Here is a 27,754-nt window from a genome sequence, read left to right on the forward strand (position 1 = left end):
ATCTAACTAAAAAATGGACAAATCTGAGTAGACATTTCCAGAGAAGATAAACAGATGTCCAGTAAGCACATGAAAAGAAGCTCAACGTCATTAATTATTAGGGAAATGCAAATCAAAACTACAATGGGATATCACTTCACATCCTCCAGGGTGGCTATAATCAGAGACCAGATAAATGTTAAGATGTGGAGAAATCTGGAATCCTCTTAACATTGCTGGTGCAAATGTACATGTCGTAACTGCTTTAGAAAACAGTTTCTGAAAATTGTTAAATGTAGTTGCTGTATATGACCTTGTAACTCCATTCCTAAATATATACCCACAAGAAATGAAAAATTTGTACGTGTGTGTTTATAGCAGCATTATTCATATTAGCCCCCAAAAGGAGACAATCCAAATGTCCATTAACTGATAAATATAAATAAAATGTGGTATATCCATACAGTGGTATTATGCCAAATAATAAAATATTGATACTGATAATATTGTAATAAAGTATTGATTTTTGATACTGTATGGATGAACCTGAAAATATTCTAATAAAAGAGGCCAGTTACAAAGGAACACATACTATATGATGTAATAATATCTAGAATAGATAAATATGTCGAGACAGAAAGTAGATTAGTGATTGTGTAGGGCTAGGGTGAGGCAGGGAGATGGAGTACTACCAGTGGATGTGGGCTTTCCTTTTGGAGTGATGATTATGGTAATAATGGCTGCCCAAGTCTATATGACTGTACTAAAAACATGAAATTATATACTTTAGATTGGTGAATTATATGTAAATTATATCTCAAGAAAGCTTTTAAAACCCTTGCAGAGCTGTGATAATCAAAACAGTATGATGCTGTCATAAAAACACACATAGATCAATGAAACAATAGAAAGCCCAGAAATAAATCCACATATGACCACATATCTGGTCAATAAATTTACAACAAAGGAACCAATATAGAATGGGAAAGGACAATTCTCCAATAAATGGTGTTGGGAAAATTGGACCAGAAGTATACATATCATAAACAGAAATTACCAACTTAGAATGGATTAAAGATTTGAATATAAGGCCTGAAACTGTAAAACTCCTAGAAGAAAACATAGGCAGTAAGCTCTTTGCTATCAGTCTTGGTGATGAATTTTTGGATTTGACACCAAAAGCAAAAATAAACGGATAGGACTACATCAACTAAAAAGCTTCTGCACAGCAAAGGAAGCTATGAACAAAATGAAAAGGAAACCTGGATGGGAGAAAGTATTTGCAAATTATGTATCTGATAAGAGATTAATATCCAAAATATATAAAGAACTCATACAACTCAATAGCAAAAAAACCCAATTGAATTGTATTCGATTAAAGAATGGTCAGTGACTCAATAGACATTTTTCCAAAGAAGTCATGCAGATGGCCAACAGGTTACATGAAAAGACGTTCAACATCACTAATCATCAAGGAAATGCAGATCAAAATTGCAATTAGATTTTGCCTCACATCTGTTAGAATGACTGTTACCAAAGAGACAAAAAATAACAAGTGTTTGGTGAGGGTGTGGGACACTGTAAGTGGGTATGTAAATTGGTTCAGCCACAATGGAAAATATGGATGTTCCTCAAAAAATTAAAAATAGATTCTTATAACCCAGCAGTTCCACTTTTGGGTATTTATTGGAAAGAAATGAAAACACTAACTCAAAAAGATAGACATGCCCCCACGTTTATTTTAGCATTGTTTACAATAGGCAAGCCATAGAAGCAATTGAAGTGTCCCCGATGGATGAATGAAGAAAATGTGGCATATATATATGCAGTGGACTACTATTGAGCCATAAAAAAAGAAGGAAAAAACAACCAAAAACCAAACTCATATAAACAGAGGATAGATGGGTGGTTGCCAAAGGTGCGAGGTGGGGTAGGTGGGAGAAATGGGGAAGGTAGAAAAGGAATAAACTTACAGTTGCAAAAAAAGTCAAGGGGCTATAATCTACAGCATGGTGACAATAGTTAATAATACTGTGTTGCGTATTTAAAAGTTACTAAGAGTAGATCTTAAAAGTTATCACAAGAAAAGACAATTCTAACTGTATAGTAACGGATGTTAACTAGACTTACTGTGGTGATGATTGTGCAGTATCTACAAATACTGAATCATTATGTTGTATACCTGAAACTAATGTTTATGTCAATTATATCTCAATTAAAAAAAAGATATACTTTAAAAAAAAACAACCACGTATTGTAGGCCTAATTTGGCCAGGCTATAGTCTGCTGATCTTATTGTGACTGTACCTTCCTTTCTTCTCACTGCTGTCGTCTAACATCTTTCTGGATACTCTGCAGTTTTTCATTCAGAATTTAAGTACCTATGTCACATTTTCCCTTCAGGTTTCCCTTCACACTCTCACTTTAAGTCTTTATATACATCCTTGCTTTAGTGTTCCTTGACCTTCTCCACTTTACTAACCTATACTTTCTTTCTACTTTTACTGTTTCCTGTGGCCATAGTCAAATGGTCTCTTACCATCATCCAGAACTGTACTACTGCTAGAATGTTATTTCCTCTCTTTTGACATTATTTTCTCAGTTATAATGAAAGTGTTCTGCCTATAGAATTTTCTGTTTTATTTAAAAACTGTATTTTCAAATTAAAACATGTACCAAATTAATATTGCTTCTTACGAGTTGTTGGACATTTTCCATCAAATAGTATTAAATATTTTGCATCTTTTCACTCCTCTTTTCAGCTGTCTCCACCTATTTCACACCTTCTTACAGTCAGTCATGTTTCTATTACTTTGACTATAATATTAGATATATGAACAGCACATTTTCACTTGCTGTGCCGGTGTGTGTTAGCAGTGACAAGTCACTTGAAATTTAAGTGTTCCAAGATGAGAAGAAAATGACTTCAATAATTTACTGCTTCTTTTGTTTAATACAGAAAGGTATACCTTTATTATATATTGGTAAGAATATTCTGGGATTTATATTAGCTTGAGTTGATCTCCCAGCTGTGTGACCTTGTGCAAGCTGCTTAACCTTGACACCACTACTTACTAGGATATTGTTTGGAGGATAAATGAGATAATGTTTAAGTCTCTAAGTAGAGTGCCTAGCACATAAATGTTATTTCTTCTGTGTATGTGTGTATTCAGTAAACTTTTCTTTTCCGTCCATGTTTACATTCACAAAGCTCACTTTAAAAGATTGCTTTCTAGATCCATCAGTTTTTACCTTCAAAAAAGTTCATTAGACATGACAAAATGACATTTTTTGTATTGCATGTTTAGTTTGAACTAAAGTAATTAGTGGAATTAAAATTAGTATATCTGAAGTGTCTGAAGGATTTTAAGACTTTATGTAAAGAATTGTCTTATTTGAAGAAAAGCAATTTAATTGAATAAAACCAGATGAAAAGAGCCAGTGGGACTTTTTGTTTGTTTTTGCAAAGGAATGAAATCTTATTCTTAGATCCTTGATTTTATTAATTGCTTACAGTGTTTTAAGCTGTTTGTTAGGTAGCATTCTTACCTTCTTGAACAAATACTCAATCTTTTTGAGAGTTTGCAGTAAGAGAGTTTGAGAGTTTGTTAGTAGCTTTATCCTGGAAGAATTGTGGGTTGGTGCAACAGGAAAGATTAATTGGCAAGTCACCTGTGTTTAAAGTTAGTATACCAGTTTGGATCTTCATACATTTTCCAAAGAAATAACAGTAAGATTTAAATAAGAAAGATTTACAAAAGCATATTTCAGTGATAACTCAAAAAATATAATTTTTTGTGTATCATGCACTGAAGAATAACTGTAGTGAAAAAAAAAGAAGGGCTTTGCTATTCGGAGCTTGCAGTGTAGTTTAATAATCATAATGGGAAACTGATTCTGTATGTGGAAACATCTCTTTGCATCTAACTTAGGTCTTAGTTAAGATAGAATCTTGTCCCATTCCACAGGGACAGTAGTTGTGTGACTACTCAGAAACTATTTTTCTCTGAGAGAGAAAGACACAGAATAATAACCATCAGTATGTGTCCATTAAATATGGAAGTATTTACAGTTGTATGTTATAGCATTATCTGCAGATCATTTATAAAACTTCACTACTTAGGGTCATTTTTAAGGTAAACTTTTATAATGCTAGTGTTATTAATTATTTTTAGCAGCAATTTGCATAGTGTAGAGTTGTTATTGATCAAATTAAAGCTATACCTTGATTTTAATAATATGGCTTATATAAACTATGAAACGAAAAAGGAGGGGAGTAATTATGGTTTGTTTCCTTTGCAACTCTTAACTCTTTCCTACCTAAGTACTTTCTCCTTACATGATTTCTAGAGCTATATTAGAATATGAATCATAATAGAACCAAAATAATACACATGTTCTATCAGGAAAATATTATAGGATAATAGATTATGGGAAAGCCAGAATAGAATATTAAACTGTTAAAACAGAACCATATTCTACTGATCCTTTTCCTGTATTTAATCATTTGCTTTGTTTTTGGTGAAGTTCTCTTCTAATTCTTTAAGTGTTAGTAGTCTACTACCTTTTATTTCATTTTCCATTTTTCATGAACTCTTCCTTGAGTGGGGAAGACTACCATCTGTATGCTGGCAATTACCAAATCATATCTCTTGTCATGATCTCTCCCCTGAGCCCAGTTCTGTCCTTGCTGGGTATGTCTACCTGGATGTCCATAGACCCCTTACAATTTAAAAATTGTATGTTTGAGAGACCTGAGGATCTGCAATGTTTGTCATGCCTAGCATATTGCATTGCCCGTGGATGGCATTTCCTCCTCTGTTCCTCTCTACTGGTTCTGTAAAGGGTATAGATAGCAGGCTTTTGCCCTCTTTACATATGGGAAAATACTTCAAATATTAGTAAAGCAGTAGAATCAGATACAAATTTATATAGTAAAAGTTATATTCAGACAGCTCAGTAGAAGAATAAATCAGGTATGTTTGAAATTAATCATAGTATAAAATAAGAGATGAATAAAATAGACTAAAATTTAAGAACTTTTCTTAACCACTGATACCATTAACCATTCTCCATTAAAAGAACAAAGAGCTTCTTGGAGAAATACCTTATTTCAGGACTGGGGCAGGGAAAGTACAGTATATGCATGGAACATCTTATGCCAGAAGGTAAGGACAGCCCAGAAGATGATGGGGACATGTTAAAAAGATACAGGAATCAGCTTGAAGGGGAAGGACTCTTACTGGCCAAATGTGGGACAATTTAACATCAAATTAAATAATGATGTTCAAAGGTTATAACCCATTGAAATACATACATACATGTGGAAATTGGAGGAAAAAAGAAAGCCTCTCCCAGTTTGCATAACTTAGAGTTGTTGTTGATCACATTAAAGCTATACCTTGATTTTAATAATATGGCTTATATAAAGCCAAGTAATAAGCATTGGAGGAATGATGGAATCAGAAAATTGCCATATGGCCATTGCATCAGGTACTTATTGTTCCGTAACAAATTACCACAAAGTGTAATGGTTTAAAATAACACACATTTATTATTTCACTTTCTGTAGGCTTACCAGGGTTTTCTGCTTCATGGTTTCTCAGGAGGCTGAAAATCAAGGTATTAGTCTGGGGTGTGTGGTCCTCATTTCAAAGTTTGATTGGCGAAGGATCCACTTCCACACTCAGTCACTGGTTGTTGACAGCATTCAGGTCCTTGTGGGCTGCTGGCAGGTGGTTACCCTCAGTTTCTTGTTACATGAGCTTCATTAAAGCGTTCAAGTTGAGAAAGCTGTAGAAAGAAACTTGACAAGTTCCAGTCTTCTACTTAGTCACAGAAGCGCTATCCCCTTAATATTATCATACTCTGTTGGTTAAAAGCAAGTTTTACAAGGGATAGAGATTATACAAGGCTGTGAATCTAGGAGAGTGGGGATCATCTTAGAGGCTGGCTATACCAGCAGTCATAATATAATGGATTCAGGAATCATCAGTGGATGTTAAAATGAGTGGGTGAAAGTTTAGGAAGTGCTTGGATACTTAGTCTTAAAACTCACTTCTCACAAAGAGCTTCTTAAATAACAGGGGGAGAAAATGTAACTTTACGATGGAGAAACCTGGTGGACCTTAACTAAGTGATCAAAGTTAACATTTATATCAGCCAGGCGAAAAATCAACATTATGTGTGTGTCTCCTGATATATGAGAAGAACACATTACCACCTTGGTATTTTACCAGAGGGCTTAATCTTAATCTAATCATGAGGAAGCATGAGGCAAACCTGTCGAAGGATAGTCTACAAAATAAATGGCCAGTACTCTTTAAAAGTGTCAAAATAATGAAAGACTGAAGAATTCTTCCAATATAAAGTGCACTAAAGGACATGACAAGCGAATTCAATACATAATCCAGGATTTTTTCCCTATAAAGAATGTTATTGGAACATATTTATGTATTACAGAAAAATATAGAATATTATGGAACCATAATACTAGAACATGTAGAATAGATTCAGAGTATATTGGTTCTGTTGCCATATTTTATTTTAATTGGTGAATTTCTTCAAATTCTTTAACAGTTGGTATTCCCTAATGGAAAAATTTAAATATGATCTTTAGACCAGATCAGCAGTTTTCAGAGTGGTCCATAGATACCTGGGAATACCTTTACCCTTTCAGGTGTCCATTAAGTCAAAACTTTTCCTAATACTAAAACATTGTTTTATTCTCTGTGTTTATATTTGCATGGATGGTACAGAAGCAATGCTTGGTAAAACTGCTGATACCTTAGCATGAATCAAAACAGTGGCACCATGCTGTATTAGTAATCACCATATTCTTCACTGGCATGCAGTTGCGAGTTTTAAAAAATAGCAGTTTCACTTAATATTATTGGTAAAACAACAGAAATTACTAATTTTATTAAATCTAACCATTCATGTACATGTATCTTTAATATTCTGTATGATGAAGTGATATGTGTAAAAATCATTACTTCTGCATATTGAAGTTACAGTTATTCTGAGGAAAAACAGGTGCTTGTGTGTTTTGCAAGGTGAGCTAGTTAATTGCCTTTTTCATAGAATACAGAACTTTTTGAGAACTGCTGACAAAATCTGAGACAGTATTTGGGAGACATTTTCTCAAAAATGAATAGCCTGACACACATGAAACATGAAAAAATAGAGTAACAGAGAAATAGAAGATACAAAGAAGTACCAAATGGTAATTTTAGAACTGAAATATATAACTGATAAAATAGCACAGTGAGTTCAACAGTGGATGGGAACAGAGGAAAGAATCAGTAAACTGACAAAATAAAAGAAATACTGAACAGTAGAAACAAAATAGACTGAAAAAATTATTCACAGAGCTCTCAGGGAGCTGGAGAATATAAAAAAAGATTGAGCCCTTGTATTACTGGATTCCTAGGAGAGGAAGAAAGCAGAAAGGCTGTAAAATTACTTAAGGAAATGGTGGCTGAAAATTCCCCAAACTTGGCAAAAGATAAAAGATTAAAGAAGCCAAGTGAACATTAAACAAAATAAACCGGTAGAGATCTATACCAAAACACCTCAAAGTCATACTTCTGAAAATTAAAGACAAATGTTGAAATCAACACAAAAGAAATGACCCTTTATTTACATAGAAGGGAAAACAGTTAGAATGACAGATTTCTCATCAGAAACTATGGAAGCCAGAAGGAAATGACTTGTTTTTCAAGTGCTGAAAGACAAGTACTGCCAGCCCCAAAGCCTGCATCCAGAGAAAATAACCTTTGGAATGAAAGGGAAATCAATATTCACAGATGAAAGAAAATTAGGAGACTATGTTGCCAGCAAATTTGCCCTAAAAGAATAGGTAAAGGAAATTCTAAAAAAAGAATGGAAATGTTAAAAGAAGGAATTTTGTAAAATCAGGAAGGAAGAACAAAGTATAAAAGTATGGGTAAATACAGTAGACTTTCCTTCTCCTTTTGAGTTTTCTAAATTATGTTTGACAGTTGAAGCAAAAGTTATAACTAGGTCTGATGGTCTGATAATGGTTGTAAAGGTATGTAGAAAAAAAATATTTTAAGACAGCTGTAAGTAAGGGAGGGTAAAATGATGACACCAGTATATTGTGAAAATTTATGTACATATAATGTAACATATACATTATGTATAAGAAAGGTATACAAAGAGGTATACTTAAAAACATAAGATAAATCAAAATGGATTTCCAGAAGTGTTCAGGAAGGCATGGTAAAACAGAATGTACAGGAAACAAAAAGTAAAATGGCACATTAAGCCCCAACATAACCCATAATACCATGAAATGTACATGGCCTAAATACACCAATTATAAAACAGATACTGGCAGAGTGAAAACTTGACTCAGCTATGTCTACAAGAAACTCACTTCAAACATAATAATGTAGGCAGATTGAAAATAAAGGAATAAGATAAATAATGCAAACATTAATCCTAAGAAAGCACGAATGACTGTATTAGTAATATAAAGTGACCTCAGGGCAAAGACAATTACCAGACACTGAGTGGTTACTCCTAATGATAAAAGGGTAAATCCATCAGAGCAATTTTAATGTGTTCGTATCATATAAAGCTACACAATACATGAAATAAAAAATTTATAGAACTGCATGAAGAAACAGACAAGTCTAAATTTATAGTTGTAGACTCCAAGACCTCTTTCTCAACAAGTGGTAGAACAACTAAGCAGAAAATCAGCAAGGATCTAGAAGCACTCAACAACACAGTAGTATCTAATTGACATTTACAAGCCAGTCCACCAAACAGCAGTGGAATACAGCTAGCTGCCTTTAAAGTGCCTGCAGAACACTTACCAAGGTAAGCTATAACCTGGGCCAAAACAAACCTCAACAAATGCAAAAGAATTGAAGTCATACAAAATGTGTTCTCTGACCACAATGGAGTAAAACCTGAAGTCTGTAACAAAGATAACTGGAACATATACATTAGATTAATGTTTCAAGTGTTCAGAACACTTGAAAACTGCTAATAAGTACACCTCTAAATAATCCATAGGTCAAAGAGGAAATATCAAGGGTGATAGAAATACTTCAAATGAAAACAATACAACCTATTGAAATGTGTGGGGCATACCTAAAGCAGTGGTGAGAAGGAAATTTATAGCCCTAAATCCACACTTTGGAAAAGAGAAAACAAATCTCAAAACTAATTATCTAAAGTTCTCTCTCTTTTTTTAAAGCAACATCTTCCCAAAGCAAGGGGAAGGAAGGACATAAAGATAAAAGTAAAAGTCATTGAAACTGAAAACAGAAAAATAGAGAAAATCAATTTAAGACCTGGTGCTTCAAAAAGATCAATAAATTGACAAACCTCTAGACAGAGACTGAGAAGAATAAAAGAAGAAACAAAAGTATCAGGAATGAAATAGAGGTTATCGCCATAGACCCTGCAGACATGAAAAAGATAATGGAATACTGTGAGAAAACTACACACACAAATTTGACAGCTTTGATGCCATGCGACAGTTGCTTGAAAAATACAAACTACCATACCTCACCCAGTATGAAATAGATGAACTTTTTAATAGCCCCATTGCCTTAATACCAAAATCAAAGACAACTAAAATAAAAAGAAAACTAGTGAACAATGTTCCCATATTAATGTTAAGTGGAGAAATCCATAGCAAGTTAAGTAGTCTATGAAAAAAAATTGTATACCATGACCAACTATGGTTCACTGCAGGGATGCAGGGCTGGATCACTGTTTGAAACTCAATATAAATAACTCACTGTATAAACATGTTAAAGAAGAAAAATCACATGATTACATTATTTAATGGAGAAACAAAGGTTTGATAAAATTCAGGACCCATTCTTGATTAAAAAAATATATAGGGGTAACAGCTGGATAAGAAACATCTATTAAAAAACCTATAGCATTAACCTTATACTTAATGGGGACTGACTGCTTTTCCTATGCGATCCAGTAACAAGGCAGAGATACCTGCTTTCACCACTCTTTCAACATAGTACTGAAAATGCTAGCCAGTGTGATATGGCAAAGAAGGATATGAAAGGAAGAAAAACTGTCCCCATTTGCAGATGACATGATTGACGACATAGAAAATCCTGAGAATTCATCAAGATTGTAGGATAGTTAATATTGGATAGTGGAGAAGAACTGGTTAGGTTAGGTGTTACTTACAGGAGTTTTAAATTGTAGAATTGAGTAACAGGTACGATTATTTCACTCTCCATTGTTCAGTAAGATCTTTAAAATAGTTAACATATATCGTGTACCTTTAAATATTTGCTGTATGAATTCAAGCAAGTTGCTGAATATAATTTTGGCAGGATTTACCAGGCTAGTGAATTTTAGGGTTTTTTCCTCTTAAGTCATTTGACAAGTACAGATATGTTAATGACTTCTGTTGGAAAACTAGTCACTTTTTAACAATGCTGTACTGTCTTAACATATTCCTGCCATGTGATAGCACTATAATCTTTACTGAGTAGCCACAAAATCTGTGGTGCCAGATTTGTTGCTGTAACTAAGGGCATGTTTGATTTATATTGCTAACAACTTGTACTTCTGAGATTTACTGTCTTTTCCTTTCTTTGCACTTACTATTGTACTAGCCTCCAAAAGAGAGTAATAAAAATTAAGTAAACTCTATTTGGGAAACTGTCTCTTGGCACAAACAGGATGCTTTAAGGAGTTCCTTGACATTCTGTGTCTGTGTTCTCTCCCCCTTTCATCCTCCTTTCTTTCCCACTTTCCATATTTAAATATGCCTAGCATCTTAATTAGTAGTCAAAAAATTTAACACAGCCAGAAGGACCCCCTGAAATAATCTAATCTAATTTTCTTCTTCCATGGACAAGTCAGTACCTAGAAGGAAGGGTACTTGTGGCCTTAACAGCCTGATAAAAACTTGTCCCTGGAAGTCCACAGATATCAGCAATGGTTATCTCTTGCTTATGTCCTTTGATCTTTTCACTTTGTTCCCCCAAGTTCACCCACCCAGTTTCACACTTTTTTTATACTTGTAAGAATAAGGAATATCTGTTCTATAAATATTCAAATGGTCAGTGATTTTACTACAGAAAAAAATGGATTTTGTTAACAGTAATTACTTTAGCAGTGGGAAGTTTGGCAGTCTCTGTCTTTCAGCAAAGACATTTGGATTGATTATACTTTTTCTTAAAGTCATATTATTCAGCATTGTTTTTGAAATTTCATATAATTATCAATTTTGGTACACATTGAATCAGTAGGAACATGGAAATATTTTCTAAAGAAATTTCTGGCAAATGAAATATTTTTGAATATCTCTTAGCTCATTTTGTTTAGAGTTCATTTGATCTTAAAACAAGGTGTGAGATAATAAAAATACATTTTATAGCAGAGGCAGAGACAGGAAGATTACAGACCTGTGGACTGTTGGATGCAGACATAATTCTAGTGCTCGATCTATCTCTGGGAGAACAAGCCAGTACATCTGTGGCAATTCAAGGAAGAAACATTCGAGTACTTTTTAAGGAAGTCTTAATGAAGACCAATAGTCCAAGAGCGTAAGTGTGTCAGAATTCCCACGCAGTCAAGTACTTTGGCCCTCCTCAAGAATTGAACTAGCTCATTAAAAATTGTAAACTACGATGTCATCCAGATTTGTGTCTTTTCCAGGAAGAAAAAATTGCCAGCTTGAGAATTTAAATCCTCAGTTGACTAGAATGTTATACTGTGGGGTCGTGTTTGTTGCTTGCTCCATTTCATATTAGGTATAATTTGAAGCAAGAGGTCCAACAGTAAAATATATATCAATTGTATGTGATCTTTTCAGATCTCTTTGAAGCTAGTTGTGGATCTGGTACCTTCGTAAAGGATCCTGGGAAGGACATCTGTCTGTCTCTTCCAAATATTATTCCAGTTTACATGACACAGTAAACTTTGTGTCACAAAATATGATTCCTTTAAGTTAAACACTTGTTCTACAAGTGTGTCTCTCTTTCAGAACACAGATATTCCCAGAGAATGATGAGCTGTAATAGATTGAGTGATTCCTACCACATGTATTTTTTTAAGAATTCTTTCCTTGTTTTCATTATTTCTAGAGAAGATTCATGGCAATGCAAACAATACTGGGTGCCTAAAATAGGGAAAGCAAAAATAACTTACACCACCAAAGATAAATTTCTAGTTTAAAATAATACTCAGTGTCTGACTTGTCTTTTAAAGCAACTCTGTATTACTCCAAACCCTTGAGGAGCCTATGCTTCCTGAATATGAAGTAATTAAATTTTATCATAGAGGCAGGCAGAAAACTCTTAGCCTCAAACTGCTGCAGCAGTCTTGAAGTCAATCTTGAAGTCAATAAATCTTATGTGCTTCAAAACAACTTTCTATAAACTCTCTTTATAAAAGAAAATACGAAGGATGCTTTTAAAGAATGTCTTGGTAAACACCAGATTTAGCATCTCAAGTAGTCATGTCCCATTGGATCATCTTATCTAACATATATTAAATTTGTGGTGATGGAGGTAAAAACTTAGACTTGAAACAAAGAATTTAGATAAATGAAGATATTTTCTGAAAACATTATGACAATAAAAGCATTTAAGCATTTCAAAATGATAACCAGATAATCAAGATATAAATTCAAAAGTGAGATATTTACAATGAGGTATATTATTAAAACTTTTTTACCTTTTCCTCATAATTACAGGCTTTGGTTTGGAAGTCATTACAATCATAATGGTTCCAAAAAATGAAGTTATTAGTAATTTTACATGAAATCATGGTTAAAATAAATAAATCATACAGTTTTCATCACAAAGAAATGAGCGCAAACTTTCAGCACTCCAGATGAAACTCTCAGTGACAAAGTGAAAATTTTGACTAGTTTAAATATCAAAGATTAGATGTTGAAATGCCCCATTTGCCCTCTTTACCTCTTGTGACAATTGAAAATCAGGCAGAAAATTCTTAAAGGCTCAAAACTTCATACAAATTAAGATTTTTTTACTCCTGTTGGGACCATAGAAACTATTGAGTCATTACAGTGCATTCTCATTAGAACAAGTAATGAGGGGGAAGCAGCTCCATTTCTGCTTCCTCCAAGTTGGAAAACATATGGAGCAAAAATTGGATAGGCACAAAGTGAGTGAACCACATACCACTGTCTGAACTCCGAGACAAGAAAGCATTCATTACACTTGTGCACATCTGCACAAGCCCATATGCTTCCCAGTAAGAAAAGAAAAGAAAAAATAAATAAATAAAAATAAATTTTATAGATGCATACTGTAAAATTTGGATTACTTTCAAAAGGCTTGCTGTCAGAATATTACACAATTTAATAGACTTTTAAAAGGTGACAACATTATCTTGGTTATAGGCTTTCCTTGTGAACTAAAATATTACATAAGTATTAGAAACTGCTTGTGTATTTAAAGTGTATGTAGGTCCAAATGCTTAGTAGATACTCATGAAAAGTGAGCATCAAGGAAAGTGAAAATCTGAAGTTCTTTAATAACTGGACTTTCAAGAATTGGTTGAGTCTCCTAATTGCCCTTAATCTAACCATGTTCTCAACACACTATTGCTTAAAATGCTGCCTAAACCAAGTTTGTTAAGGTTATCTAGATTTTTACATGCACCCATAAAATTCTATATTGAATAAACAGAATATCAAAATATATGTTGATAATCTGACAAGGGATAAAGAGATAAAAAGACAGTTGCTGCCTTCTTGAAGTTTAAAATCCGAGAAGGGGACTAAGTAAAGGATGAATTATAAGGGTCAAATTATAATAACTAAATAGTCTCTAGATTCTCATGGTACTACAAGATTAATCTGAAAAATATGTAGTTTGCTCCCTTGAAATGCAGATGCGTGTGACAGGAAACTTTTAAAAAGTGATGAGATGTTTATCTTTTTTAACTAGGCACTTAAATCTGGCACTTAAAACAATTCCATTATACTTGGGACTATTTACTAAATTTTAAGAATGATCTTTATTGAAGTATAACTTACACCTAATAAAGTAACCAGTTTTAAGCATACAGTTAATGTGTCTTGACAAATGTCTGTAGTTTGTAAGGACCACCACAATCAAGATGTAGAACATTTCTTTCACTCTGTTACCTGATAACCCTTTGCATTCATCCCCCACTTGTGGCATCCCCTGATCCTTCAGTAACTATAGTTTGCCTTTTCTAACATTTATAAATGGAATCATGAGCATGTAGTGTTTTCTATCAGGATTCTTTTGCTTAGCATATTGCTTTTGCGATTCATTTGGGATAAACTCATGATGTATCAGTGTAGTCTTCCTATTCATTACTGAGTTATACTCCATTGTCTGGATATGCCACAGTTTATCCATTTGACAGTTGATGGACATTTAGATTGTTTCTTGTTTGGCCTATTAACAGTATAACTTCTGTGGATACATTTGGGCAGATCTTTGTATGTACGTGTTTTCATTTCTGAAAGTTATGCTAAATTTAATATTTAGAACCCACCAAACTGTTTTCCAAAATGGCTGTAATTTAGAATTCCCATCAGCAATATATAAAAATTTCAGTTCCTCCACATCTTTTCCAACACTTGGTATGTCAACATTTTTACTTTTAGCCACATATATATGTCTGGGTGTTAATTTTCTATTGCTATGTAACAAATTACTATAAATGTAGTGGCTTCAAACAGCACTTATTATTCATAGCTCTGTAGATCATAAGTTCAGCATGGGGTCTCTCTTCATTGTATCACAGTGTTGAAATCCAGGTGTCTGGATTTCAAACAAATCTTCTGGGGAATATTCTGTTTCCAAGGTTATTTAGATTCTTAGAAGAATTCATTTGCTTTCTGTTGGAGGATTGAGGTCTCTGCTTGTTCACTGTCAGTCGAAGGCCACTCTGAGCTCCTAGAGAGGCTGCCTGCCTCTCTAGGAGCCTGCTTTCTGTCTCGACATATTTATCTATTCTGGATATTACATCATGTAGTATGTGTTCCTTTGTAACTGGCCTCTTTTATTAGAATATTTTCAGGTTCATCCATACAGTATCAAAAATCAATACCTTATTACAATATTATCAGTATCAATATTTTATTATTTGGCATAATACCACTGTATGGATATACCACATTTTATTTATGTTTATCAGTTAATGGACATTTGGATTGTCTCTTTTTGGGGGCTATTATGAATAATGCTACTATAAACACACACATACAAAAATATGTTGTCTTTTTTCCCCACATTGAATTACCTGGATGCCTTTGTCAAAAATCACTTGACTGACTGTATATCTTTTTTATTCCATTTTATTCTGTTCCATTGATTTTTTTTGATATCATTAATCTACAATTACATGAGGAACATTATGTTTACTAGACTCCCCCAGTCACCAAGTTCCCCCCACATACCCATTGCAGTCACTTACCATCAGCATAGTAAGATGCTGTAGAATCACTGCTTGTCTTCTCTGTGTTGTACAGCCCTCCCCATGCCCCCACACACATTATACATACCAATCATAATGCCCCCTTTCTTTCCCTCCCCCCCTTATCCCTCCCTTCCCACCCATCCTCCCCAGTCCCTTTCCTTTTGGTAACTCTTAGTCCATTCTTGGATTCTGTGAGTCTGCTGCTGTTACACTCCTTCAGGTTTTTCTTTGTTCTTATACTCCACAGATGAGTGAAATCATTTGATACTTGTCTTTCTCTGCCTGGCTCATTTCACTGAGCATAATACCCTCTGGCTCCATCCATGTTGTTGCAAATGGTAGGATTTGTTTTCTTCTTATGGCTGAATAATATTCCATTGTGTATATGTACCACATCTTCTTTATCCATTCATCTACTGGTGGACACTTAGGTTGCTTCCATTTCTTGGCTATTGTAAACAGTGCTGCGATAAACATAGGGTTGCATATGTCTTGTTGAAACTGGGCTGCTGCATTCTTAGGGTAAATTCCTAGGAGTGGAAGTTCTGGGTCAAATGTTATTTCTACTTTTAGTTTTTTGAGGAACCTCCATACTGCTTTCCTGTTCCATTGATTTTTATGTTTTTTCTTAACATCAATATTACTCTGTTGATGACTCTACCTTTATAATAATTCTTTAAGTCAGATAGTGCAACTTCAACATTATTATTATTTTTCATATTGTTTGACTACTTAGATCTGTTGCAATTCCTTGTTTTCTAATTAGTTTTTTGACTTCTATAAAATATTTTACTGGATTTTGATTGAGATTGTTTTCTGTCAGTAGATCAGTATAGGGAGAGTTGCCATCTTAACAGTGAGCTTCTGATCTGTGACTGTGATAAAGTTCTCTTTTTTAGATCATCTTATAATTTCTCTAAGCTGTGTTTCAGTCTTCATTGTACAGTTCTTGCACATATTTTATTAGCTTTACCAGTAAGTATTTTGTATGTTTGATGGTTTTCTAAGTGAAAATATTTTCTTAATTTCATTTTCCAATTGTTAGTGAAATAGAGAAATACATTTGATTTTCATACATTGAGCTTGTATCCTGTGACCTCGCTTTATTCATTTATTAGGTATGATAATTTTTTTTTGTAATTTATTTAGGATTTATGTACATATACATACATGTCATCTGTGAGTAAAGGCAGTTTAACTTCCTCTTCCCAGTCTGTATACCTTTTATTTCTTCTGCCTTGCCTTATTTCCCTGGTACAGATATTTTTATCTTGTTCCTGATCTTAAGGAAGAGGCATTTAGTCTTTTACCATATTAAGTATGATATTAACTGTAGGCTTTTTGTAGATAGAGGAAGATCTTTAGTTTGCTGAATTGGTCTTAGTATCATGAGTGGGTGTTGAAATTGGTCAGATGCTTTTATCTGTTGAGATAATTATGGCTTTTTTTTTCTTTTTCATTTGTTATTGTAGTGAATGAGATTGATTTTGGGTATTAAACCAACCTGGCATTGCTGGGATATAATTCTCAGTTGGTCATGGTGTTTTAGTCTTTGAAACATTTTTCTGGCTTTACCCTCTGCTCCTCCCTTTGCCTGAGCGCTGCTCCGGCTGTGTCGTGCTCACTGGGAACTTAGGGATCCTGCTAAACTAGTGTTGCTGTTGTCTCCCTCCAGCCACCATCATGATCATTTACCAGGACCTTGTCAGCTATGATGAGGTATTCTCCCACATCTCCAGTATCCAGGAGATCACTGATGGGCTCTGCCTGAAGGTTAAGGGGAAGATGGTCAGTAGGACAGAGGGTAACATTGATGACTCTCTCATTGGGTGGAAATGCCTCTGTTTAAGGCCCTGAGGGCAGTTACCAAAAGGACCTTTGATAATACCATGAACCATCACTTGTAGGAAATCAGCTTCACAAAAGAAGCCTATGAGAAATACATCAAAAGATTGTATGAAATCAAAGGCAAACTTGAAGAACAGAGACCAGAAAGAGTAAAACCTTTTATGACTGGGGCCGCAGAACAAATAAAGCACATCATTGCTAGTTTCAAAAACTGCCAGTTTTTTTTTTTGTGAAACATGAATCCAGGTGGCATGGTTGCTCTGCTGGACGCTGTGAGGATGGTGTGACCCCATATATGATTTTCTTTAAGGATGGTTTAGAAGTGGAAATATGTTAACAAACTTAGCTCTCTGGATCTGTCACCTGCCATCGTAACTGGATGCTGCTTTTCATCCATACAACACCAGGACTTAGACAAATGGGACTGATGTCATCTTGAGGTCTTAAAATTTTAACTTTGATATATTTGGAGTAGAGGCATTGTTTTAAAGAAAAAAACATGTCATGTAGGTTGTCTAAAAATAAAATGCATTTAAGCTCATTTGAGAGAATGCCTCTTAGTTTAATATGTATTTAAATCCATCCTGTATAGTGTTTGCAGAAACACTAGAGCCTGGTCATAGACTACTGCTAGAAAGCATGAAACTGTCTTCAGGTAACTCTATAATGAAAACTACTTCTGAGATTGAAATATAAAAATCAGGAATCAAAAGCCTTAATACTGAGGTAAAGGGAAAGACCATGCTCATAGCAGTGCCAACATTTGAAGTGGGGAAACACATATCATCTACAAATGGAAAGTGATGAATCTGTTATCTACAAATCTCTCCACCTCTGGAAGAGATTACCAAAAGAATAAAAAGAGTAATATTTTTTTTCTGTTTTGCTCAAATATTGTTAAGGATTTTTTTGCATCCATGGTCATGAAGAAATACTGTGGTATAGTTTTATATTTTGTAATGTCATTGTCTGATTTTGGTATCAGGGTAATACTGCCCTCATAAAATGAGCTAAGAACTGTTCCCTCTCCTGTTTTCTGAAGGAATTTGTGTAGGATTGATATGTTTTTGAATTTCAGATGCATGATAATTGACCAGTGAAGCCATCTGGATCTTATAGTTTCCTTTGTAGAAGATTTTTAACTCAAATTCAGTTTACCAGCTATAGAGACGTTTAGCTTTTCTCTTTTTTCTTGAGTTAGTTTTGGAAAGTCTTTCTTTCAAGAAACTTGGCCATTTTCCTTTTAATATCTAGAATTTGTAGTAATTTGTCTGGGGGTTCGTTTATTGGCCTTTTCCAAAATAGTAGTTTTTGGTTTTACTTACTTTTTGTATACTTTTTCTCTTTCATTGATTTCTGCCTTTTTCCCCCTCTGCCTTCTTTTCTTCGGGATTAATTTTTCTTTTTCTAGCTTTTTTAGATGGGAACAGATCACTGTGTTTTAGTCTCTTGTAAGAACATTTTCCTCAAAACACTGCTTAACCTGCATCCTGTAAAGTCTGACATCCCACGAAGTTCTGTTTTCACTCTATTCAAGTATTTCCTGATTTCTCTTGTCATTTCCTCTGTGACTCATGAGTTATTTAGAATCGTGTTGTTTAATTTCCAAATACTTGGATATTTGCAAATATCTTTCCAGTTTAATTCCATGGTAATGAGAGATGATATTCTATATTATTTCAAACCTTTTAAGTTATTGAGACATTTTTTGAGGCTCAGGATTATGTCTCTTCATGAATGTTTGATGTGCACTGGAAAAGAATATTCTGTTGTAGGACATGTTAGTTGATAGTGTGCTTCTGAAATCTAATATAACTTCTGGGCTGGTTGGTTGGTTGGTTTTTGGTCTGCTTGTTATTTTGGCAGTTACTGTGAGAGAAATGTTAAAATCTTCAAACAAGATTGTTTTCCTTTCAGTTTTCTGTTTGCTTTCATTTATTTTGAAGCATTATTATTAAGCATATGTATGTGTGTGTGTGTATATGTAACCTTAAATATATTGTGATATTATGACTTATAATAAACATTTATATAAGGGTTCTGGGACCAAATTACAATGTGTATGGGTTTTTTTCCCCACCCATCCACACAATGTCGTACAGTTGGGTGTCCTACAATTTAACTGAATTCTGACACTGGTCTACCCAGAGATAGTATCAGATTCCACAGGTTAAGGGCGCAGTCCTGCAAGACTGCCCCTTCTCTGTCCCCTTCAGATATCAATTGCAAGTCTAGGTCTGTCACCTGAGGTTCTGACCAACTAGCTATAGAGTGGATGTTCTGGTAACCCCTTCTTGTGGGTTGGTTGATTTGCTGGAGAGACTTACAGAAATCAAAAACATTTTACTTACTAGATAACCAGTTTATTATAAAAGAATATAACTTAAGAATAGGCAGATGGATGAGATGCACAGAGCTGTGCATCTCTATCCCCCTATGGGGGAAGGACAAGAAACTTCATGCCCTTTCCAGGCACTCCATTCTCCTGCATTTCTGCATGTTCACCAACCCAGAAGCTCTTCAAGCCCTGTCCCTCCTGTTGACTTTTTATGGAGCCTTGATTACATAGGCATGCTTGATTAATCATTGACCAGTGGTAATTGATTCAACTCAGCCCTTCTTTCTTCCCTGGAGAGGGGCTTAAAAGTTCTAACCCTCTAATCATGTCCTTGGTTCTTCTGGCAATCAGCTCCTGTCTTCAGGTGCTTTCTCTAAAGTCACCTTATTAACTACAAAAGACATATTTGTCACTCTCCTCACTTAAACTCCAAAGGTTTTAGGAGCTCTGCACTAGAAATAATGAAGTCTGTATACTTGGTATTATAAATCATAATATAATAATTATTTAGGATTGTTACATTTTCCTGATGAATTGACTCTAAACATTATGAAATGGCCCTCTTTTTCCCTGGTGTAATATTCCTTGTTCTGAATTATATGCTTTCCAGTATACTAGCTACTGTATTTTTCTTGTGACTCGTGGATGTGTGGTATGTCTTTTTATATCTTTTTAATTTTGATTTACCTGTAACCTATTTTGAAGGTAGGCTTGTAGATAGTTTGTAGTTCCATCTTTTTTTAATTGGAGTTATTAGGCTGTTTATACTTAACATAATCCTCTAAATGTTTGGATTTAAATCTGCCATCTTCATATTTCTATTTTTTTCTCATTTGGTTTTGTTCTTTCTGATTTATCTGCCTTCCTTTGGATTAAATATTCTTTAAAATATTTATTTTTTTATTATAAAGTGGTTGTTGTAGGGTTTACGGTACACATCTTTAACATCATGCTCTACTTTCAAATAGTTGTAATTTTCTTTCATACTGGAAGATCTTGATAATATACATTCATTTTTCTGTCTCATACTTGTGCTGCTGTTGTCACACATTTTACTTGTATGTATTATATACACTATAATATCTTGTTATGTTTTTGTTTAGTTATGTTTTAAAGACACTTAAAAATGAGAAAAAAATTTCTTCTATATCTACCTACATATTTGCCATTTCTAGTAGTCTTCATTCCTTGGCCTAGATCCAAATTTCTATCAAATACCATTTTTCTAATGCTGATTTTCTTTTGATGTTTCTTGTGGTGCATGTGTATGGAGCTTCTTTTTTCTTTTTTTGGTATCATTAATATACAATTACATGAGCAACATTGTGGTTACTAGATACCCCCCATTATCAAGTCCCCACCACATACCTATTACAGTCACTGTCCATCAGCGTAGTAAGATGCTATAGCATCACTACTTGTCATCTCTGTGCCATACTGCCTTCCCTGTGCAGTACCCCCCACATCATATGTGCTAATTGTAATGTCCCTTACTCCCCTTCTTCTTCCCTCCCCGCCCCCACCCCCCAGTCCCTTTCCCTTTGGCAACTGTTAGTCCATTCTTGGGTTCTGTGAGTCTGCTTCTGTTTTGTTCCTTCAGTTTTTGCTCTGTTCTTTTGTGGAGCCTAATTCTTTTAGTTTTTGGCTACCTGGAAAAAGCATTTTGCCTTAACATTTGAAAGATATTTTTGTTGGGTACAAAATTAAACAGGTTGAGGTTGAAATAACCATTTGGGCATATGGATTCTATGTTTAGGAAAGAGATGAGGCCTTCAGTGTTGTTGGAAAAGCCTTGACAAATCCTAGCTTGAGCTGGTCCTTGTGTCTTGTGCATGCTGGCTAGCAGGGAGTGATAACAGGTAAAGGATGGATGCTATCATTACAGAGAATTGATAACACTGGTTAGTGGGTTGGAGAAATAAGGACCTGCTTTCAAAGTCCTTTCTGAAACTACTACAACTACTGCCCTTCTATGTAACATTAGATATTTGAATATACTTTTATATCCTGAGAAGTTATTGAATAGAGCCTGAAAAACCATTTAGTATGGCACGATATATAGAAAATTCTATTTCAGTGCAGGCAAAAAAAGTTTTTAGCTTAAAAGACAGTTGTTAATTGGTAAAAAAATTCCTCACCAATGACAATCCAAAGTGCCCTTAATGCTCTTTTGAGCCTCAGAAGAGACATATTTCATTTTAAGGAGTATGGAATAAGATTTTTTTTTTAATGTATTTTTAAAATTTAGGCATGTTAAGAACATGTGAGGCCATTAAAGGAATCATTGTAAGAATCTTAAGATGAAGTAATGTGCAAAATAAGCAAAACTCCATCTTTGCTCATTAATAATGTCAAGTTTTATTAATGTTTACTAATTCTTCTTTTATATATATTTGATATTTAAAGTGACCTGGAGTTAAATTAACCAGTTCTGGAAAATTGCTATAGTTTGAGTGAGAGAGAGTAATTATTGCTGACATGATAAGAATTGAAGATGCTAATTTACTTTGACTTTAAGTTTACATAGAATAAGAAATCCTTTAGGAGTTCAAAATCCAGCCAGCCATACAAAATGGTTTTTCAAGCTCTATTCAATAACTTCTCAGAATTTAAAAAGTATATTCAAATATTCTAATGTTAATCATGTTATACACGTATTGGTAGATTAGGTAATGGAAAGGCCAAATTAGGTAAATGGAATACAGGATGTATGATACTCAATTTTACTGCCAAACTTTAAAAACTCAGTTTACATTTCTTTATATGTTGTAAACTTTTAAAAGATCTTTATGTTTAGGGGGGACTTGGTATAGGGGAGAGCATAGTAAACATAGTATTCTTCATGTAAGTGTAGATTAAAGATTAAAAAAAACAAAACAAAAGGAAAAAAAAGAAAGAAAGGAAAGGGGGATTACTCTTTGATAGGATAAAATTATTGGCAAATCAAAGATTAATGCATGCTTTAAATATCCTTAATTTTGATCACTTAAAGGGTGTCAGATGATCGGCTATGGAGGTACTCTTTTCTGATAATATTCCTTTCTCTTAATAAAAATAAAAAAATTAATTAAAAAAAAGCAGTTCCTGTGTGCTGACCTCCAATGACTTCTACATAGTAGTATAGAGGGCATGTCAAAGTCTGGGCAAAGGGTCTGTTTGTTTTTATGCAGAAGATCAAGGCCTAGCTTGGCTACCCAGAAAATGAACTAAGATACGATATGAGGAGGAGCATCCGGCATCAGCACTCTCTGGAGGACTCGTGCTGGGGGATGATCATCAAAAAGCCTCCACAGGGATCTGGGCGATGCTGCGTTTGTGGCTGCGTCCATCCCACCGTTTCCTGAACTTGCCATTGGAATGAGGAGGGAGATGTCTAGGCTGGCATGTGCATACAGTGAGACAACAAATTTGACCGGAACTCAACCAGGAGTTGGGAGGGGTGCAAGTTGTAGCGCTCCAAAATCTTATGACTATAGACTGTCTATGGTTAAAAGAACATATAGGATGTGAACAGATCCCAGAAATGGGTTGCTTTAATTTGTCTGATTTCTCCCAGACTGTTCAAGTACAGTTGGACAATATCCATCATATCATAGACAAATTCTCACAAATGCCTAGGGTGCCTCACTGGTTTTCTTGGCTTCACTAGAGATGGCTGGTAATTATAGATTTGCTTAGTTTATGTCACCGTATTCCTATTATGTTAATATGTGTGCGCAAGGTAGTTAGTAGTTTAAAACCTATACATGCTCAAGGTACTCTACAAGAAGATATGTCAAAGAAATAATCAATCCTCCCATGTTTTCTTCCATATGCTACCTCTGTAGCTTTTCTTCTTCCTTCCTAATTACAACCCTTAAATAGAATTCGTGCCTCATATCGAATTTACCGAGCATCATAATTCCTCCAGGCGGTAAAGATACCTCAAGACAAGTGCTGGGCATAGAAGCCACAGGGCATAAATCTGCAAAGAAGTCAAAAGCTAACCTTTTCAAACAATATTGCTTCTCTCTCACTTACCAACTTTACATTTCCCTGTATGGCCCCGGAAGATGACTGGTTAGCCAGAGACGGGTAAGATTCCTCAAGGGAGGAACAACCTAAGACAGGCACAGTCGCAGGGGGGCCATCAGGTGAGAAAGTGGGGATCAACAGTGGTGAGGCTTAGAACCTCACCCCCCCTGTTTTGAGAGAAATCTGCATCCGTGGATGTTTTATTGCCCTTGTCTAGCTTGGATTAACACATAGTCTACAGGCACACACCTGATCATCTACAATTGCTCTCTTACAACACTAAACTATGTTTTCTACCTTTATCTTGCATCTACCTACCACTTCAGCATTTTATTAAAAATAAAAATAATAATAATAATAAAGGAGAAATGTGGGATCCACATATAAATCAAGTATAAAAATCAAACGAATATTCATATCTGACCTGATTGTTTATAATTCATAATGCGTGATCAAAACTGAAAGTTTCTGTGATGAATGCCCTTGTACTGTTCACCATGTAAGAACTTATTCACTATGTAAGAATTCGTTCACCATGTAAGAACTTGTTCGTTATGCTTCAGAAGATTGGAGACTGATGAGAATTAGGCTTGAGATGGATTAATGATTGTGCATTGAGCATTGACCCCCCTATATAGAAGAATTTTATTGTTGTTAACAACCATTTGATCAATAAATGAGAGATGCCCTCTCAAAAAAAAAAAAAAAGATCTTCATGATTTTTAGCTCATGTGAATCTGTTACTTGGAATTTTTTAGTGTCTTAGATTTAGAACTACTTCTGGTTCCACTACTAATCAAGTGGTGTGTTCTTCACCAGTTATTTGACTTCCCTGGGCTCAGTCATCAAGAATTACTAACTGTAGGCATTGGGCCAGGTCTGTAGGTTTTTAAAGCAATTTTTTCTCTAAATAAATTCCATAGGGAATCCTAGTGTTGATTTTATATTTTTATAAATTAGGAGTTGAGGTAAAGTATATTTATTTAGTCTGTCCATGAGATAAGGTTTCTCATGAAAAGTTTGAATTGTTTGTCATACATTTGACCCACCTTCCTATTAATACTTTTATTTTCATTGTATGATATATAGAAAATTCTATTTCAGTACAGGTAAAAAAAAAGTTTTTAACATTTTGTAGTCTCAGGAAACTCTTCCGTTAAACTACAGATGGCAAGAGAAGATTCATTCTGGTCTCTACCTCAAAATATGTTTACCCAGCAGGACAAGTTAGAGCATTGACAGTCCCTGGTGTATTAAAATTTGGTATACAACATATTCAGGGTATTGAAAATACTTAAAATAAATTTTAATAAAATATTTGATGTCTTAAGTGGCAGAGGCACAGTTTAGGCCTGTTTGATTTAAGAGCTCATTCTATCATACTGTATATTTTTCTTATCAAAATACATTATTTAGTAGATGTAGACATATTAGCTTTTGGCTTATTTCCCTATTTTTTGTGACTCAAAATACTTTAACTTTCTAAGTAAGTTGGTGCCAATTTTGTGACTAATTTTTTTTCTCTCTCTCCAGGGAAATGAGGCAAGTTATCCTTTGGAAATGTGCTCACACTGTAAGTCGGATACTTTTGTTATCAAGAATTTCTTTTATTTACACAGAATTTCTATATATTTACTCTATATATGTATGTATATATATCATACACCTCTATAAATTGGGATAACAAAGTTGCCCTTAGCTGTTTAAAATGGAAAATGAATTCGACTTAGTTTTTTTAAGTTATCAGAGAAGGGAAATATTTTGTATTTATTTAATATTAGTATAGTTATTTATACTTTTACTGCACTATGCTGTAGTTAACAAATCAACCCTCAGATCTCAGTGGCTTAACCGAACGGAAGTTTTCCAGATTAACAAAGTTTCAAGTATATAGTTAACTTATTTGTATTGTGGTTACATAAAATAAAGTGCTTATTGAAGGCAAAACTAGACCAAGTAGCCATTGCAGAAGATCTTTCTAGGGAGGTGGAGAGTATAAGAAGTGTGGTTCTTTCTGACTGTATTGGAGACATAAAGAAAATGACAACATTAGAGATTGTTGGTTCAAAGCTCAGTCATAAGGCCAAGGAGCTTAAATAAAAATGGTAAAGTCTCTTGTGTGGAAGGAAGGGCAGTAATTGAGGAAGAGGGAGATTCTGAGAATCTGAATGGAGACCTTTGGTAAATGTAGATACCTTATGAGGTTCCCAGGCTCCCAAACCATTCTGAACCTTCCTTGCCCTCTCCATCCCTGTTTCATGAAGCTGGTCCTGCCTTGTTTGGAGACTTCCTAGGTTGCAATGAGGTGTTATTTTTGTCCAGTTAAAACCACTTCCCTAATTGCTCATTATGTTTCATTAGTCTCCTTTCTTTAAAATACTTGTCAGTTTCTTTCATTCACTAACTTACAAATGAGCTCTGGATGGAATGTTCTATCAGCTCTTGACTGCTGTCTTTTCAACTCTCAGTGTAAATGTTACCTCTTTGAAGATGTCCTCTCTCTCTGTGTTCTCAGATTCTCTGTCATGGGTTGTACCCTGTTAATTTTGTTCATAGCAGTTACCGTTAAGCAGAAATTACTTGTTTATCATTTCATTTACCTTCCATTTTTTAACTTACGTAGTTTTTTAAGCTTTTAGAAAACAGTGATACTCTTACCTATGGTTCTATCATCCCAACTGCTATTTAAATTTTCTTTCATTGTTTCCTCCCAGTGTTCTTTTTATGAATTTTTTATGTAATTATGATTATAGGTAGATATGTTTCTCTTTTGAACATGAAGATAAAATGTTTCAACCAGCATATTGTTAGAATTGACTAAAACCAAACCTAGTTATGACTCTTGAGGGGTTGGTATTAATAGTTTTATTGGAATAGCCAAGCCCATTTATTTACATATTGTCTATGGCTGTTTCATGCTACAGTGGCAGAATTGGGTAGTTGCAACAGAGACCATATGGTCCACAAAACCTAAAATATTTACTGTATGGCCTTTTCCAGAAAAAGTTGTGAACCCTGTTATAGACTTTAGCAGTCTTCTGGATTTGAGAACTGTCACTCCTGCCACTATCTAACCTATGTGAAATAGGTCAAGATAGAGAGAGTACTTGCAGACTGTTGTTCTGGGCTATCTAGATCTGTAATTCTTGTCTATGGCAAAATTAATTTGTTAGTTTTATAGTTTTTTTAGAATTGAAAGGATTTCACTCAAAATTGTGCCTTGCCACTTACTGTTCAGTTTGAGCATGTGACATAATTATTCATCCATTCGCTAGTGGGAGGAAGGAGGTGTGGAAGTCTGTAATTAGCTAGGCCTCAGGTCACAAATAGAGTTGGGATTAGCTGTTGGGAGTACAGTTGGTAGGTATAAGGTACTAGGAAGTCAGGAACAAGAGGTCTTGAGGGAGTACTTTCCAGGTTCTTCTACTCTCCTTTTAAATCTGGGACCAAGAGTCATTTACTTGGTTGTAAAGAAAAATGTACCAGGGCAGAAGGTGAGATGGATGTTCCCTTCTGTACATCCAGAATGGAAAAAGCCCAAGTTTTTATAAATGTGTGGTGAATATTTGAAATATATTTCATGCACTGTTAAAACTGTCCCTTTCAATTTTATTTTCAGCATTTAGTAAGTCTTTGCTATGATTTCATCTATGCTTTAATGAAACTGTTGAACCTTGCCACTAAAGATCTGTATTTGTCAGTGACCAACCAGCTGTGAATCTATCTGAGTTCTTCTGTTACCCAGTGTATGTTTTTTTCTCTATTCCCTACTTGGTTGACTAAAATATAATGCACTTTTATCAGATTTTATATGTGATTTGGTTGAATTTTCCCAAACTGAACTTAAATCAAAACTGTCACTTCTTTCCCCACCCACATAGTGTAGTAATTTTTTTTTCTCATCTACAAAACCTCCTAATCGGAGGAGCATTAGTGTTATGTAAATAGCTGTCATCATATTTATACTTCACTATTTATACTTCTCTGTTCAAGTTAAAATCTCATTGCCTCTCATCTTTTCATGGCCCAGCCTGATACTTGTGTTCTTGGTGAGGCTTTACATAAATTCTCTCAGCCTTTCCTGGTCCCCTCAATTCTTTAAGTAGTTATTCTGTTCTTTTAGTATTT

The 27,754-nt window shown here is 34.5% G+C and overlaps 1 protein-coding gene and 1 pseudogene across 1 annotated transcript in view; both read left to right on the forward strand.

Moving 5' to 3' along the window:
* Positions 1 to 27,754, forward strand: part of PPP3R1 (protein phosphatase 3 regulatory subunit B, alpha) — an 83,088-nt gene that overhangs the window by 16,662 nt on the left and 38,672 nt on the right. Inside the window, exon 2 of the mRNA XM_037022160.2 lies at positions 25,160 to 25,199. Within this exon, the coding sequence (XP_036878055.1) occupies positions 25,160 to 25,199 (40 nt within the window). The remainder of the gene's footprint in view (positions 1 to 25,159; positions 25,200 to 27,754) is intronic.
* Positions 708 to 25,144, forward strand: LOC140843268 (translationally-controlled tumor protein-like; annotated as a pseudogene).

The sequence above is a fragment of the Manis javanica genome, chromosome 1, assembly GCF_040802235.1.
Source record: "Manis javanica isolate MJ-LG chromosome 1, MJ_LKY, whole genome shotgun sequence".
Classification (NCBI taxonomy): domain Eukaryota; kingdom Metazoa; phylum Chordata; class Mammalia; order Pholidota; family Manidae; genus Manis; species Manis javanica.